Source organism: Pectinophora gossypiella, chromosome 6 (genome assembly GCF_024362695.1).
Source record: "Pectinophora gossypiella chromosome 6, ilPecGoss1.1, whole genome shotgun sequence".
Lineage (NCBI taxonomy): Eukaryota > Metazoa > Arthropoda > Insecta > Lepidoptera > Gelechiidae > Pectinophora > Pectinophora gossypiella.
This window is the reverse complement of record NC_065409.1, coordinates 8,251,896-8,269,194: the sequence shown is the minus strand read 5'-3', so window position 1 is coordinate 8,269,194 and position 17,299 is coordinate 8,251,896. Positions and strand designations below refer to the sequence as shown.

Sequence of the window (17,299 nt, the reverse complement as noted above, 5' to 3'; positions counted from 1 at the left end):
ATAAAGCGGATCTTGCAAACTTGGAATACATTTGTCACGGTTTTCAATCAATCCGAAGAGCTTCCACTCGGTTTAATATTCGTAATTACTAATATTATATTCTGATAAGCTTATTATTATTATTATTTAATAAAAATAAGTACAGTACTTAATACAATTTTTTACAATTGACGGTGCAACGAAAACCAACGAAATTCATCATCGTTGCTTCTAATTTGCAACATAATAGCTGGATCTAGACAGCTCTATTTGAACTTCGAACCATGGAGGTCTTAAGAAACGATACTAAACAGTTACCCATTTGAATTCCATTAAACAATCGTGCTGCTCATTAAAAAGCAAGAGACACTTAAAAGCTTCTAAGTCATCATCTACCTAGCATTATCCCGTTTTTCACAGGGTCCGCTTACCTAAGCCGAAGATTTGACAGGCCCGATTTTTTACAGTAGCGACTGTCTGTCTGACCTACCAACCCGTGAAGGGAAAACCATCCCAATACAGGTTAGGTCATATACTTCCGAAAATGCATTTGATAGATAGATAGATCGTTTATTTCTCGGGAATGTGGCTTTCCTCACGATGTTTTCCTTCACCGCTGAGCACGTGATAATCATTTATGATCCAAACACGAATTCGAAAACGAATTCAACAATTATTGATTTAGTCCTGTGTTTCGAACCTGCGACCTCAAAATGAGAGGTAAGCGTTCTGCTAACTGGGCGACTTCTAAGATAATCAGCAAAAAAATAACAAGTGACATTAAAGTAACGAAAAAAATAACAGAAAACTTGATTAATAGCCGGTAATCGTTAATCGATATGCAATCTCATTTGGCACATGACACGCATGCCCGCCGCGCCGTGCCAATTTTACGAAGGCCCAATCAAATTACCAAACCTGTAATTATAAAGGCAATTCTAATGGCTCCATAGGACACGTTCAGACATAAATTATTCTCAAAGTTAACATGAAATAAAATCACAAAGTTTGCTGATCGCTTAGGCTTTGGGGTGTCATTAATCGATGGGAAATTAGCAAGGTGAAGGGACGCTTTCTAGACACGAGGACAGCAATAGGATCAAACAGCAATAGGATCAAGGGGGATTACTTACTATTCAGTTTCTTAACAAGTTTTAGTACCGTAAAGTAAAACAACTAAAGTAGGAGATACCAGTAAATACATCTTTTGTTTATAATACTTACTAAATCTGCATAATGTTTGAATAATATACCTACGTATCTAAACTAAGTTCGTAAAATATTATACTTAAACTTTGGCGTATCCGTTAGGTTTATCCCAAACACGCTAAAATACTGATTTTAGTACATAATTAGGTATTTAGTTTTTGGGTCCAGTTACTTTGTCTCTTGCAGATTTCAGTACTTAATGTTTCATTAAGTACTTTTCATTTCAGTAATAAAAGGTTCAAACCTAAGGCAAGTTCTCAAATTAAAGGACAAAACTAAAGCGGTTCTAAACCAATCGTTTAAAATTTTGTGCAATTATTATTGCCGACAATCTGCAACATGACTGCGAATTTTGTTGAATGAAACTAGAGGTACTCCGCCCACGCCTTTTTTTAATCTAGAAGTGTCTAGCCCGCGTTATCTTGGCACTTTATCAAATGAATTCATTTCAGATGGTTTTTAGAGAACACTTACATGAATGGTCAGAGGTTAGAATTTACTATAGAATTTTCATTTCAGCATGTCATTCAAAATAATAAAAGGTCATGATGGACCTTTTATAGACGATGAGAACTGCTACTGCACAGACATACCTATGTAATAATGTCGAGAGTTCTGAACCTTAAAAGGATAAACGGAACACTTAAAAGATCACTCTGCTGTCCGTTCGTCTCTCTGTCTGTCAATACCATTTTTCTCAAGAATGCGTAGGTATCAAGTTGAAATGAACATCTTATATGCTTATGTCAGCGGTATCTTGAAGCTAGCAAAAAATTCTAGCTAACTCAACGCAAACGCTCAACGCGCTCTACGCGTGATCTAAATCACCGCAATCCAATTATACAACCATTTTTTTTTTTTTTTTGACGTGACTTATTGTAGATTTGCCGCAGATGGCATTAACTACTTGGCCGGACAAATGGGGAGCGCTGAAGGCTCTCACCCGGTACAACGTTTAAGACAACAGGCCTGAGGGTGCCCAGTTGGGCGCGAACCTCGGCTCAGGGCGTCGTCTGAGAGGAAAAATATTTGAAAGAATTAATCGACCCTAGTGGGTCGATAGCGATAAGCGCTGAATGAGGGAAATCGTCGACCACGCCGGCGGGGTCGGTATCGGGGTCCTGAAGTGTTTGGTGTCGCGAGCTGATTGGCTGCCTCTATGGCTAGAGTAATCGGGTCGTCGGGATCGTATATTACGTCCTTCGGACGCCGATACTTTTCAGTACCGTCCCTAAGCGGGATGTATTCGGAAGCCGCAACTACCAGGGGATTTGGGTGGTGCGGAGCAGAATCGAAAAAACGTTTGGAAGCTAGTTAGAGCCATTGGGCAATGGTTGGCAGACCTAGGTCAATGTGCAGATTTTCATTGCGAAGGAACCACGGAGCTCCCGTGGCTTTCCGCATGAAACGATTTTGTATTACCTGTAGACGGTGGATTTGAGAGGGACTCGCATGAGCGAAAACTACCCCTGCATAGGTCATGATCGGACGGATGCAAGTCGTGTAGATTTTCACCTTATTCCTAAGGGACAATTTACTTCGCTTGTTAAGGAGACAATGAAGACGGCCCATTACAAACGCGGCGCGATCGCGCACACGTTTGATATGGGCCTTGAAAGTAAGCAACCATTTTAGCCTTATTTTCTTCACTTTCCCAAAGAAAAAAATCCGAAAATAATTTTGTTGTTCTAACAAAAATAATGTGTATGCGATTACAAACTTATTAATAGTTGGTTCCCCAAAAAACAAGAAAATTCTTAAACTTGGAATTTTCAGCCCCCCCCCCCCCCCATGAAAAGATAACTTTGTCGCGCAGTAGCCGTAGTTTGACGCTGTGTAAAAAGGTAAAGTCCAACCTTCTTTTGTAAAATAGTTTCACTGAAAGTAGAACTAGGACCACGTGCCGTCATCGTTTCTTCATATGCTGGGAGATGGTTCCTGCTTCTTCCATTAACTATCCCCTAGCATTATCCCGTTTTTCACAGGGTCCGCTTACCTAACCTGAAGATTTGACAGATCCGGTTTTTTACAGAAGCGACTGCCAATGAGACGTTCCAAGAAACCAAAAGGGAAAACTAGCCCAATACAGGTTAGGTCACATAACGAAACGACATTCTCGGAAATGTGGGTTTCCTTACGATGTTTTCCTTTTCTGAGCACATGATAATCATTTATGATCCAAAAATGAATTCAAAGACAAAGAGATCATTGGTTAGACTCTTGCTGGATTGGAACATGCGACCTCACAGTAAGAGTCGAGCGTTCTGCCAACTGGGTCAACGCGTGTAGGTATCTACTTGCGCCTGAAATTAATTTAATCGATTAAAAACACATATACCGAGCGAGGGCTGACCATTTTCGTAAATGCGTTCATCACGGCTCGGAAGTTAATAAAACCATACCATACCTATATAATAAAGAAAGGTTTCGGAAAAATCTGGCAACAAAAAGGGATTCGGTATTATGCTGCAGGGTACGGGCTTATGTCGAGAGAGGTCCCTTTACAGCTTTAAAATATACGGTTATGAAAAGAAAGGAGTACATTAGTGGGTCCACTGGCTCTCACCTCGTTTGTACAGTTGTGGTGGATGTGTCACTGGGGCATTTTCGGGGTTCCACACAAAACCGACACAAATAAGTGCACATTTTAATGAGCTCCCATAGCGGCAACTTTTAATCTTTTTACGTATAAAGCGAGCGCGGCAAATGTCTGTGTGAATGACACTTAAACATTACAATACAGTCAGTCAGTGTGCATCAAGCTTAAATCAAGATTTTCTAAATAATAGCGAATTTCTGTTTAAGTTCGGCAACGTTATTTTTCATGATAATACATAAACTAAGCCCAAACCTTGTAATTTACAAGTAATTACCAAAACATCCTCAGTATATAACGAACACGATATTCTCGAAAGACCCCCAGGCAAATGCCGTTGATGAACTTCGTCTCTTACAACTTTTTTTGAGGACAAAATAAAATATTGCATTGGCATAACTTTTGCTTGATATGAATGTATTTTTTTTTATTATTCACAAATATGTATCACTAGCTTTTGCCCGCGACTTCGTCCGCGTGGCGTGTTATATAAGAGAGAGATCTTTGTGTGTGTGGGAGTGCATATCAAATTTCAAGCATCTAACTTATGCAGTTTAGATTTTTTCATACATTTTTTTTCCCAATAACTCCCATTTTTCAAAATACAGCCAAAAATAAACTTTATATTTACTAAGGTATGCATGCATGCTAGATTGAATCAATTGATTGAATTGATTTTTTTTTAATTGATTGTTCATTGAGATTTAATTTTAATACACACTTCCTCTCTTCCCTTCAACGTTGCTGTGCCCTACGGGGTCCATGTTTTAGTTCCTATGCCTATGTAACACCCCATTGTACTACATGGAATGCAATAAATAATTTAATTGAATTGAATTGAAAACATCTATCTTACGCGGTTTCGATTTTTTCATACAAATGTTTTTTTCCCGCTAACTCCCGTTTCCGTGGGAATTTTGCAATATCCTGTTGCAACTAAGGTTTAAGTTAACTAAGGTACCTGCATGCCAAATTTCAAGCGTCTAACTTAAGCGATTTAGATTTTTCATACAAAAGGATTTTCCCGCTAATTTCCGTTCCCGTGGGAATTCCGGGAATTCCTTTCTTAGTGCACCTCTACGGTACCTAAGCTATGTCCCTTCCAAATTTCAAATGCCTACATTTAGCCGTTCAGGCTATGCGTTGATATGTCAGTCACTGAGTCAGTCAGTTTCTTCTTTTATTTAGATTTGATTTTTTCATACAAATGTTTTTTCCCGCTAACTACCGTTCCCGTGGGAATTTTGTAATATCCTGTTGCAACTAAGCTTTAAGTTTACTAAAGTACCTGCATGCCAAATTTCAAACGTCTAACTTGAGTGGTTTAGATTTTTCATACAAAAGGATTTTCCCGCTAATTCCCGTTCCCGTGGGAATTTGGGAATTCCTTTCTTAGTACACCTCTACGGTGTCTAAGGTACCTGCGTGCCAAATTTTAAACATCTTACTTGAATGGTTTAGATTTTTCATACAAAAGGATTTTCCCGTTAATTCCCGTTCCTGTGGGAATTTCGGAAATTCCTTTCTTAGTACACCTCTACGGTACCTAAGGTACCTGCATGACAAATTTAAAACGTCTAACTTGAGTGGTTTAGATTTTTCATACAAAAGGATTTTCCCGCTAATTCCCGTTCTCGTGAGAATTTCGGGAATTCCTTTCTTAGTGCACCTCCACGGTACCTAAGGTATCTGCATGCTAAATTTCAAATGTCTAACTTGAGTAGTTTAGATTTTTCATACAAAAGGTATTTCCCGCTAATTCCCGTTCCCGTGAGAATTTTGGGAATTCCTTTCTTAGTGCACCTCTACGGTACCTATGGTACCTGCATGCCAAATTTCAAACGTCTAACTTGAGTGGTTTAGATTTTTCATACAAAAGGATTTTCCCGCTAATTCCCGTTCCCGTGGGAATTTCGGGAATTCCTTTCTTAGTACACCTCTACGGTATCTAAGGTACCTGCATGACAAATTTCAAACATCTAACTTGAATGGTTTAGATTTTTCATACAAAAATATTTTTCCGCTAATTCCCGTTCCCGTGGGAATTTCGGGAATTCCTTTCTTAGTGCACCTCTACGTTATCTAAGGTACCTGCATGCCAAATTTCAAAAGTCTAACTTGAGTGGTTTAGATTTTTCATACAAAAGGATTTTCCCGCTAATTCCCGTTCCCGTAGGAATTTCGGGAATTCCTTTCTTAGTGCACCTCTACGGTATCTAAGGTACCTGCATGCCAAATTTCAAACGTCTAACTTGAGTGGTTTAGATTTTTCATACAAAAGGATTTCCCTTCACTACTCTGCTCCTATTGATTGTAGCGTGATGAAAAGTATACTATGACCTGTCCAGGAGTGTGAAGAATAATTGTACCAAGTTTCATTAAAATCCGTCCAGTAGTTTTTGTTTCTATAAGGAACATACAGACAGACAGACAGACAGACAGACAGACAGACAGACAGACAGACAGACAGACAAAAATTTTACTGATTGCATTTTTGGCATCAGTATCGATCACTTATCACCCCCTGATAGTTATTTTGAAAAAATATTTAATGTACAGAATTGACCTCTCTACAGATTTATTATAAGTATAGATAGATGAAGTACTCTTAACCAACAACATATTTATATTTATATTTGAATAAAGATTAATATTATTATGTTGATACAACTTAAACAAATTATTTCGACCAAATTTGGTACCATAAAAACGGTCATTGTGACTAAACCTTAAAAGATAGACATATGCCGTCGCGGACTTTTTTTTAGATCATGTATAGAGGAATAATTCTTTCATACATATTTTTTGTGTATCTTGAACCGTTTTCGCAGCGCACGCAAAGAAAGCCTTCAAAAATGAATAATTTTCCCCGTTTTTTACACATTTACCGCTCTGTCTTTGCTCCTATTGGTCATAGCGTAATGTTATTTAGCCTATAGCCTTCCTCGATAAATGGACTATCCAACAAAAAAAGAATTATTCAAATCGCACCAGTAGTTTAGGAGATTAGCGCGTTCAAACAAACAAACAAACAAACTCTTCAGCTTTATAATATTAGTATAGATTATAATATTAGTATAGATTATTGGGCACAGGCCTCTGGTCTTCAACCGGAAGGGGTGTGGAACAACACTACCGCTCTGATGTATTGCGGGTCAGTAGAGATATCTGCAGGGTCCGCACGCTAACCACGTCGCGGCGGCCCGAACTTAATCCAGGGCTTCGACCAATAGACGCAGCGTGTGCTATCTACGTAGATAGACGTCATACGGCTATAATTCACGCCGCGCGCGGCCTGGTTGCCGTGCCGTGAGTGCTGTTCTAGTACATAATTCAGTTGAATGTCTCCGACTTTGTTTAACTTAGGCACTACTAGCTTAGTGCTGTTATGATTGTATTATGTACTCTGGCACTCGGAGACAGCAGCCGTTCGGCGTAGATTATTTGACACACACAGGCCAAATCAATGTAGGCAGTTCACGTATGCATAGGAAGTCTTTCGTCCTCCTTTCTATATCAAAATCCTTTATTAAAGTTTTCCTGTTTTCAGGCAGAGAAGCAGTGCCTTGCCGAGGAGTCCTGTGCGCGGAGATCAAGTCGCACGGATCGCACGACGCGCATGCTTCTTGCGGTACTGGGTCTCTTCCTGTCCACAGAGGTGCCTCAGGGTCTTTTGGGCCTGGCCAGCGCCCTCGCACCGGACTTCTTCAAGAGCTGCTATGGGATGTTCGGTGAGACTTCTTTATCAGTACTGGAGGTCTACAAAGGCCACGTTCAAACAATTCCTCTAAAGAGCAATATTGTTATTTGAGTTTCGCGCATATAATCCCCTTGGCCTGCGAATTCTCGGCTTGCATTTAACTTACAGTTATTTTTTGGAACATAATCTAATCTGTCCATGCGTGTGGATGTAGGTAATTATGTGCTAATTATTATCCAAATCGGTCCAGCGGTTAAGTTTAAGGCATAAAAAGCTTACAGACGAACAGAGTTACTTTCGTGTTTATAATTTTTTTATAGATTGTTTGTTGAAAAACGGAACGTTAACACGTTTTTTGCCTAAGCGCTATCAACGGAACGACAAAACTCGACATATTGCCATAACATGTCTGTATTGCTCTATGATAAAAAAAGATATAAGTACAATCCTTACAGGTCAAAATCGTCTGGTCACAAACTGTATACGAGCTAGACACCCGTAATCCTAAAAAAGAGTGACTAGAAAGAATCGCATAATCGCCTTAATGCCAAGGCAGCAATTCATACTTATTGATGACGTTCCGCTGATGTCTGTCTGTCGGTCCATACATCAAGGACCATCGACCTCGTTTTTAGGATAAGTGTTACAATTTCGCTCTGGAAAAGTTTCGATTAGTGAACTAAACTCCTCCAGAGCGATAATGTAACACTTATATTTCCGAAATTGACTGAGATTTAAATGAATGAGTGTAGATAAATAACTAGGGATGTTTAAAAAACAAAAAAGTGTTTGTTATTTCATGTACTTATTTTATAAATAACTCACCAATACAATTTATAGTCAACACTTGGAAGAGTAGACAATTGATTATTGTTTGCAAACTGAAGGGGTGGATTCTGTAATCCACCTGCCTCGTGGTACTGTTACCACAAGGCAAAGAATCCTGCGTTATAATAGCGATCTGAAAATATCTTCGTCTCGTTGATAAACAAAGTCTGTTCCGATACCTACAAAGACAATAACCATTAGAAAGTTATATATAATATAGATTACAATGTTATAACTAGAAGGGAACAGAGATCACGTTGCGCTGTCTATCGCCGCGGTAAAGTTACTGTGGGTTAATAAACTATCTCTAAACGTTAGGTACCTACGAGTATACCAGCGCTTTTTGAATTGCGAACTCGCTCTAGACTCGCTCATGAAAAGCTGTTAAAATAGTTTAAATTGGGTAGTTGGTTGGTTGGGTTGGGTTGGGATGCTGTTCGAGTGGCGGAATACTGGGCTGAAGAAATCTGAATGCCATCGAAACGACAAGAAGAAAAAGAAGAATTGGGCATTTTCCTAGGTTAAGATATATTATGAAATTCTGATTACTAAATAAAAACAGCTCTAAAGGTGACAAAAAACTTTTTTTTTTCTATTTAACTTATTTATTAATGTTAATAATAATAAGTGCGACATTTTCACAGTTTGCTTTTTTATACAAATTTCACTGTTATTTTGTGCTTTGACGTTTAGTAAAAAATACCTGATTTGACCAGTTGGAAACTACCCTATTACGGTTATAATGCACAGAGAAAGCTTTATAGGTAGGTTCATTAGGTTACGTAATAAAATGGAAATACCTACACCATTCTATATTTAAATAGAAGAGCGGTATCGTATTAAAATTTGAGATTTGTACGAAATCAAATCATTCCTTTATTCATTTAGAAAACGAGCCCACGTGTATCGTAAATTCCCGCAATATAATTATGTACATGCATGAAAACAAGATTTGTTTGTTCGTATACATTTCATTTCTGTAGATATAGATCCTATTAATTTACACGAGGAATTTATTTAAGTATTGTTGTAATTTGAGAAGACAATAATAGAACGCTCTCATTCAGGATTTTCTTTTGATGTGAAATGATATAAGATTTTATGTATATATGTCACCGTAAAATTGTAAATAACGTTAGATTATAATCTATCGATTTGAATCTCGCGAGATTGTGAACTGTCGAATAATTATGAATCGTATCATATTGCTTACAATTTAACGTATTATTTTTCGGTAGATTATAATTTATCGAAGTGAAACCGTCAAATTGTGATACGAAACGCACCACGCGTGCTATACCATAGAGTTACAAAACTATTAGAGTGAGCATAATGTTAATTTGGGATTCTCTTAAAATGCATAAATGTTTTTGTCATAATTTTAATTATCATAATCCTTTTTGCATAACGTTTTTTAGCATAATAGTTTTACTTTCCCATAATAACATCTAGGAATACTGGTTTGTTAGGTATAACTTATTTTTGGGATTAATAAATAGATATCCATAATTCTTTTTTAGAATAATAGTGTTTTGTTATAATTTTTACAAGGCATAACAGTAGGTTAGGGTGCGGCGGGGGTGGCCCTTGGGCCACCCCTATGCCGCCAGCATGTTTATCTTACACACGAAAAGTATACTGAATGATACGTTTCAGATTTTTTAATTTTGATACATTTTTTCTTACCATGTGATGTCAGAATTATTGATTACTTACTTACTAAATAATTAATAAATACGTACTTGATTTCACAATCTTGAAGAGCATTTATTTTATTTGACTGACGCCTGTGTTTTATTCCTAACTCTATGGACACAGAACGGTCTACTGTAAGGCCGACCAATCAGGGACAGCCGTCGGACAGTTGACAATTTGACAATTGTAAGATTGTGATTTAACAGTTTTACTTCGATAGATTATAATCTGACGAATAATAATACGTTAAATTGTAAGCAGTATATTACGTTTCACAATTTTTCGACAGTTCACAATCTCGCGAGATAGATTATAATCTAACGTTATTTACAATTTTACGGTAACATATGTACTGTATTATAGTTGTTTTTTTTTTTTTGCCAGAGCACGGCAGTTTCCTGGTAAACATAAATATTTGTTAATGCTGAATATTGATGCCGTGTGCCGCAATGAAAACACTTTTGGCTGCCAATTAATATTCACTATTTGATTTTGACGCGGCTTATTGTTTTCCCTGAAAGGGAAAAGTATTATTCAACTACTACTTAGTATTATTTTTTATCAGATTATGCGAATTGCAGCCGGCCTTACAAAAAAATATAAAGGCTTAAGTAGTATAAACCCATACGCAGGTGACTGTGACGCTTTAACGCGCGCGGAGGCGCGCACGGATGGGTTTGCCGCTGTCATGCGTAAGCGCTGCGCCTCCATGTTGCGCCGCACGCGCGACAGCCCCACCACCATCCTGCGCGCGCTGGCGGAACGATGGATACGACTGCACGCAGTCAAACAAATATAGTCTGCCGCCATCGGGGGTCCAACCGGCCTCGATTACTTATTGGTTACTAATACTAGATTAAAGTTTATAATGTTACTAACAAATATGGATGTTTTTTTTTATAAGTCCGAAATAAACTTTTATTATTATTATTATTTAACCGTATCTCGTTTTACAGCCAATTTATACTTGGCTGAATCAGATAACGCGCTCGATAAAATGAAAAAAAAATGTATAATGTTAAGTGTATTAGAACGATGCGTGCATTGTTACCAACATTTTAAACGAGAGCAAATATAATTATAATATAATTTACATTTGCGTATCTATTTAAGTATTACTTTGTTTACGTCAATATTTCGATACGCTTTTGGTATACTCGTTTGTGTGTGTGAAGTGAGTGAATATCTAAGGTAAAGCTAAATTCATTTTACGAACTGAAAATGTTGTTACTTGCTTAGAAAACTGCAAAATATTGTCCTCGGAAAAAAATAATTCGACGCTTTTAGATGAAGAAACGTGGAATTGACGTAATTTATTATGACGTAAATTACTTAGGTGGACTCGATACGTGTCTCGCGTTCTTACTTGTTGCAGTACGCTTACCATGGATGTTAATATTATATCTATGATGTGTACTGACTGAGTAAGGGTGTGTGTAGAGGACATCAGCCAGTATGTCGGTATTCTACAGACTGCACTTCGGGGAGTGTGCCTGCGATCTACACGAGCTCATTCCACAATCCCCCTTTTATCTTCGGACTTCCAGAAGTACGGCCGGGTTCCATCCCTATTTGGTGGATATCCCAAATATTCGCACAAAGCGCTTCGCATCGTCCTTCATTATGCGCACTGCTAAGGAGTGGAATTCTCAGTCGTCTTCTGTATTTCCGAATGCATAAAACCCGGGTGCTTTCAAGGCCAGACTGAACAGGCACCTTCTGGGCATCTTCGGTCTCGTCAATGCCTTTGGGCAAGTCTAGGGCCAAGAGCAAACCCGTCAAAGGTAAAAAAGAAGAAAAAAAAACATAACATGCCTACCGTCAACCTTTTTAAAACACCTTTTTCTTATGCACGCGGCTTTTCTCACAAAGTTTCCCTTCAGCATTAGACCGGGATCGTAAAAATAATTTCTGGGGTGTGTGGAATCCAACCCACAAAATTACAATGCAAGGGACGCGTTTTACCATCTGACATGGGCATGGTAACTTTTTGGTAAAAATGTCATTGCGAAAAAGTCGCGTGGGTCTCCAATATACTTCAAAGTGTCGTCCCTTTTAATAAAGCTTCATAAACATGATCGATTGCGTTATTTTAGGGCATGAAATGAGCAGACAATGTTTGAATATACGTTTGTTTGATAAATCTGATCATATATCAAAACATGTTATCGAAACTCCAATACGTTTTTTAGATTGATGTTTTGTTTGCTAATAATGATGTATTTTTATATACTTATAGCTATTTTAGATTAACGATATTGCTACTTTTTCTGGCAATGATCTTGAAAGCAATACTTATACTTAGTATAGTAAATATGAAACCACAACATACACACATTAACTCACACAACAAAAAATACGTTCGTCATTAAGTAATAAGGGTACCTGTAATACGAAAGCAGTATATAAAACGAAGGTTGGTGGTAGGGCTGGCAGAGGAAGACCTAGGACGACGTACATTGATCAAATTGGAGATGTCCTCAGAAAAGGTTTACTACTCTGAACTGGCTTGCGTGTATGAAACAAATGGTGAATGTGGAGGAAGCAAGAGAAGTGTGTCAGGATCGAAGGAAATGGAATTTCATAGTCACTGCTTACCCCGGTAGGAAACAGGCATGAGTTTATGTATGTATGTTATAAAAGCTTTGTTACATAAAGTAACAACAGGTACATAACCTGTTCTGCTATATAACATTAGAATTTCCAGAGTTTACTATAATATATTGTTTTTGAAAATTCATTTAATGTAATCATACTTTGCTGGATAATGAACTCTTCCTACGTAAGATTCTGTTTTTATCAAAACAAGTGATTAGTAATATCTGTGAAGACTTGAATAAAAACAGACGAACAGCTGTTGTTTACGTTCATGAGTACACTAACCTTTTTAAAGGACTTATTTATTTTCGTCAACACCTCGACTTAAGCGTCAACCGAGCTATCTAAATAAAACACACCGCTTTGGCACAAGCCCAATTGATTGTAATTTATAAGCTTTATAATATTTATTGACTAGGCCAAGGTCATAGTCATTTACTTTTGAAATTATTTAAGTATTTTTCTCACACGCACGTGTGAAACGATGCTGTTTGAGCCAAAAAGATTTTGAGGTACACGAATCCATATGCGCAATCGCTTAAGGAGGAGTTTTCCTAAACTTCTCAATTAACCAATCAATATTTTTTATTGAACAATAACATAAACTTGGGATATAAATACCAACGAATAAAATAAGCACAATATGCTTCTCCTTAAACAAATTAATAAATACTTAAACGTTATAAGTACGTCATACATTACCCAACATTATGCCATTGTAGAAGGGATTTCTGTCTTTTTGTGGCTCTGAAGAAAATTAAGTAGCTTATCAACGAGCGTATAAACGCTTTACTGATTCTATCTACCAAAGCTGGAAGAGATTTCTACTAGATATAAGCTGAACCGTTTGTCTGTCTTGTGTTAGTTTAATTGTTTTTTTTTTTTATATCCTGTTAAATAAATAAATAAAATGTAAACATTATTTTCTACGAAAATTTACGATCATGATAGACAGGTATGAAAGAGCCCGTTTGAGTGAATGGGGTGGTATTTCATTCACAAATATCCACGTTGAGCTAAATTATGACACATCAAGCCGCGTTTCCAGTTGGCAACATTTGCACACACGTGACATGTTGCATAAAGTGTTGCCCAACATGTTGAAAGTTAGAAGCGGAACTTTTGTTTAACAGCGTTGTCTGTCTACGCGTCTAATACACGTCAGTGGCCGACAACATGTCGCCAGAGGAACTAGTGATGTTGCTCGTCACATCTCCATTCGACAACAACGAGTTCAACTAACGACCAATAACGACCGGTTTAACGAATTCCCGGTGGGGACATATCACAAAAATCACTTTGTGATCCCTAGTTTGGTTAGGACATTACAGGCTGATCACCTGATTGTCCGAAAGTAAGATGATCCGTGCTTCGGAAGGCACGTTAAGCCGTTGGTCCCGGTCACTACTTACTGATGTAAGTAAGTAGTCGTTACATGAGTCATGTCAGGGGCCTTTGGCGGCTCAATAGTAACCCTGACACCAGGGTTGATGAGGTTGGTACGTCACCTCACAACCCACACGATAAGAAGAAGAACTAACGACGACTCTCTAAACCAACAATAAGCCGAGCGACAGGTTGCGCTTCAGCTGGCAACGTCGCGCGCTTTTGTGCAACGTTGCCGTACATGTTGAGCGTTACGTGTTGCACGATAATTGTTGCCTGGCGAATACGAGGCTAAAAGCAAAAGGCGAACACGGTGTCACCCCAAAATATTCTTATGGTGGATAAATACGGGTTTAGAAGTCTTTCCTCAATATTCGTAGCACGTAAACCATGAAAATTAGGAGTAGATGCGTGCGTGCTAAACACACAATACGTGTGATCGATATTCATATTTGTTGAGCTGGTAATACAACTGATATTTCACACGAATATCGTCTAGGAGATATTGACGGATATCCCGGTTTATCCCCTTGTAAGAAACCAATCTTTCATAGTGCAGGATACGGATAAGTCTCCGTCGAGTAGTAGTTATTAATAGCCTTTCCTTCTGCACCAATATGGCTCTCATCAAGTATTAAGTTCCATGTATATTACACGTCGCAAATATTGAATAAGATTATAATAAATCTGTAGAGAGGTCAATTCTGTACATTAAATATATTTTCAAAATAACTATCAGGGGGTGATTAGTGATCGATACTGATGCCAAAAATCAGTACAATTTTTGTCTGTCTGTCTGTCTGTATGTTCGTTATAGAAACAAAAACTACTGGACGGATTTTAATGAAACTTGGTACAATTATTCTTCATACTCCTGGGCAGGTTATAGTATACTTTTCATCACGCTACAATCAATAGGAGTAGAGTAGTGAAGGGAAATTTTGGGAAAACGGGAGAAGTTACTCCATTTTTTAAGCTTCCGTCGCATGAGCAGCCTTAATGGTTAAAGTTATATAGAAATCATGTATGACGGAAATATCTAAATATATAAAAGGAGAAACTGAATGACTGAATGACTGACATATCAACGCACAGCCTAAACGGCTAAACGTAGGCACTTGAAATTAGGAAGGGACGTAGCTTAGGTACCGTAGAGGTGCATTAAGAAAGGAATTCTCGAAATTCCCACGGGAACAGAAATTAGCGGGAAAACCCTTTTGTATAAAAATTCTAAACCGCTTAAGTTAGACGCTTGAAATTTGGCATGCAGGTACCATAGTTAACTTAAAGTTTAGTTGCAACTGGATATTGCAAAATTCCCACGGGAACGGGAGTTAGCGGAAAAAAACATTTGTATGATAAAATCTAAACCGCGTAAGATAGAAATGTTTTCAATCTAGCATGCATGCTACGAATAAAAGCATGCATGCATACCTTAGTAAATAAAAATTTTAGTTATGGCTGTATTTTGAAATTGGCGGGTAAAAAAATTGTATGAAAAAATCTAAACTGCATAAGTTAGATGCTTGAAATTTGTAAATAAATAATTTGTAAATAATCTAGAAATTAATAACAATTCATTATTTAACTGAGCTACTTATACTGTAAACTCATTTAAAAATAATAAAATTAAGCATTTTTTAACCTTTCTCCCACACACAAAAAGATCTTTCTTTTATAACACGCCACGCGGACGGAGTCGCGGGCAAAAGCTAGTATTGAATTGAATAAGACAAGATGTCTTCATAAGACATGTCATATTATACATTCGTAACTAAACTTTTTATGAAAGTAAAGTAACCACCACAATCGGTTGCCACCATTGGGGCAACCACCGTTCTACACGCTCTATCAATGGAGTAATGGCGATTAATCCACCGACAAGAGCACAGCTCTTAAATAAAGAGAGAGAGAAAGTAACTACATCCTGCCCCTTATTACGTTGACTCTTTAACATAACATAACATCACGCCTTATCCTCAAATGAAAAAATAAATAATAATGGATAAGTAAATAATATTATGTAATCAATGTATTATTATCTCATGTTACCTAGCTATTTCGGAACAGTAATTGATCATTTCGGTTGTACAAAAAGTAGGTAAATAACTAATACAACAAGTTTTTACCCTAATAACATTGTGTTAAATACGTAGTCATTTACAAAAGTTACGGATCAAACGGCCGTGGATTAATTACAGGATTAAATTAATGACATTCAATTAGAGAGCTAATGGTGGCTGTTCGATAATGATAACATGCGGCAAGGGCAAACGGCCACGGTATCACGGCCTTGCCACACGATGTGTGTTGCCAAACTTTACGAAAAACTCATTTAAAAAATAAAAATAAATATATAAAAGCTCCGGTAATCAATCACGTTTGTTTGTCTTCTTTAGCAGTTTTACGTGCCTGTTAGACGAGCAATAATAGGCTCGCGTGATATCGCTTTATTTCAGAAGGGCTGAGCGCAGAATAAAGGTACGCACAATTTAGGGCTCAGTGGTACGGTATTGCTAATCCGACCTCTTTAATCCAACCTCAGCACGTTTACATTACCGCCTTCCGGCACAACCTCGCTACTATAAACGCCAAAATCCAGTCTAACGGGATAATACCCCCAACTCATTTTAACAGTAAAACAGGCTAATATTTTAACACAACCTCAGCTCTCTTGGCAATTTGTCTCCGTGTCCTTCTTTCACCTAATAAATTAAATGACGACTTTCCCTAGTCGTATTTTTATGTCGCCGTAAATCTGTTTTGGAGGTTAAATAGCTATAAATTAAATGAATCTTTACACCTAAGCTAATTAGAAATTTTCCCTGTTTTATGTCGGTGTGAAACGTAATTTCTGATTATTTTGATAATAAATTGAACGTCATCTCCCTAGTATTATCCCGTTTTTCACTGGGGCTTACCTAACCTGAAGATTTGACAGGTCCGGTTTTTTACAGAAGCGACTGCCTGTCTGACCTTCCAACCCGCGAAGGGATTACCAGCCCAATACAGGTTAGGTCACATACCTGCGAAAATGCAGTTCTCGGGAATGTGGGTTTCGTCACGAGTTTTCCTTCACCGCCGAGCACGTGATAATCATTTGTGATCCAAACATGAATTCGAAAACAAATTGGACAATCATTGGTTTAGGCCTGTGTTGGATCGAACCTGCGACCTCAAAGTAAGAGGCAAGCGTTCTACCATCTGGGATACCACAGCTACCACGGTTTCTTTGAAAATAAATTGAACATAATTATCTATAGTATTTTTATAGTCAAATTAAACAGTTAAACGTATTTGATTTCCGA

The 17,299-nt window shown here is 37.7% G+C and overlaps 1 protein-coding gene across 3 annotated transcripts in view; it reads left to right on the top strand.

Moving 5' to 3' along the window:
- Nucleotides 1-17,299, top strand: part of LOC126367916 (G-protein coupled receptor dmsr-1-like) — a 92,490-nt gene that overhangs the window by 65,738 nt on the left and 9,453 nt on the right. For all 3 annotated transcript variants that reach the window (XM_050011719.1, XM_050011720.1, XM_050011718.1), the window contains exon 3: nt 7,335-7,515. In XM_050011719.1, coding sequence (XP_049867676.1) covers nt 7,335-7,515 — 181 coding nt within the window. The remainder of the gene's footprint in view (nt 1-7,334; nt 7,516-17,299) is intronic.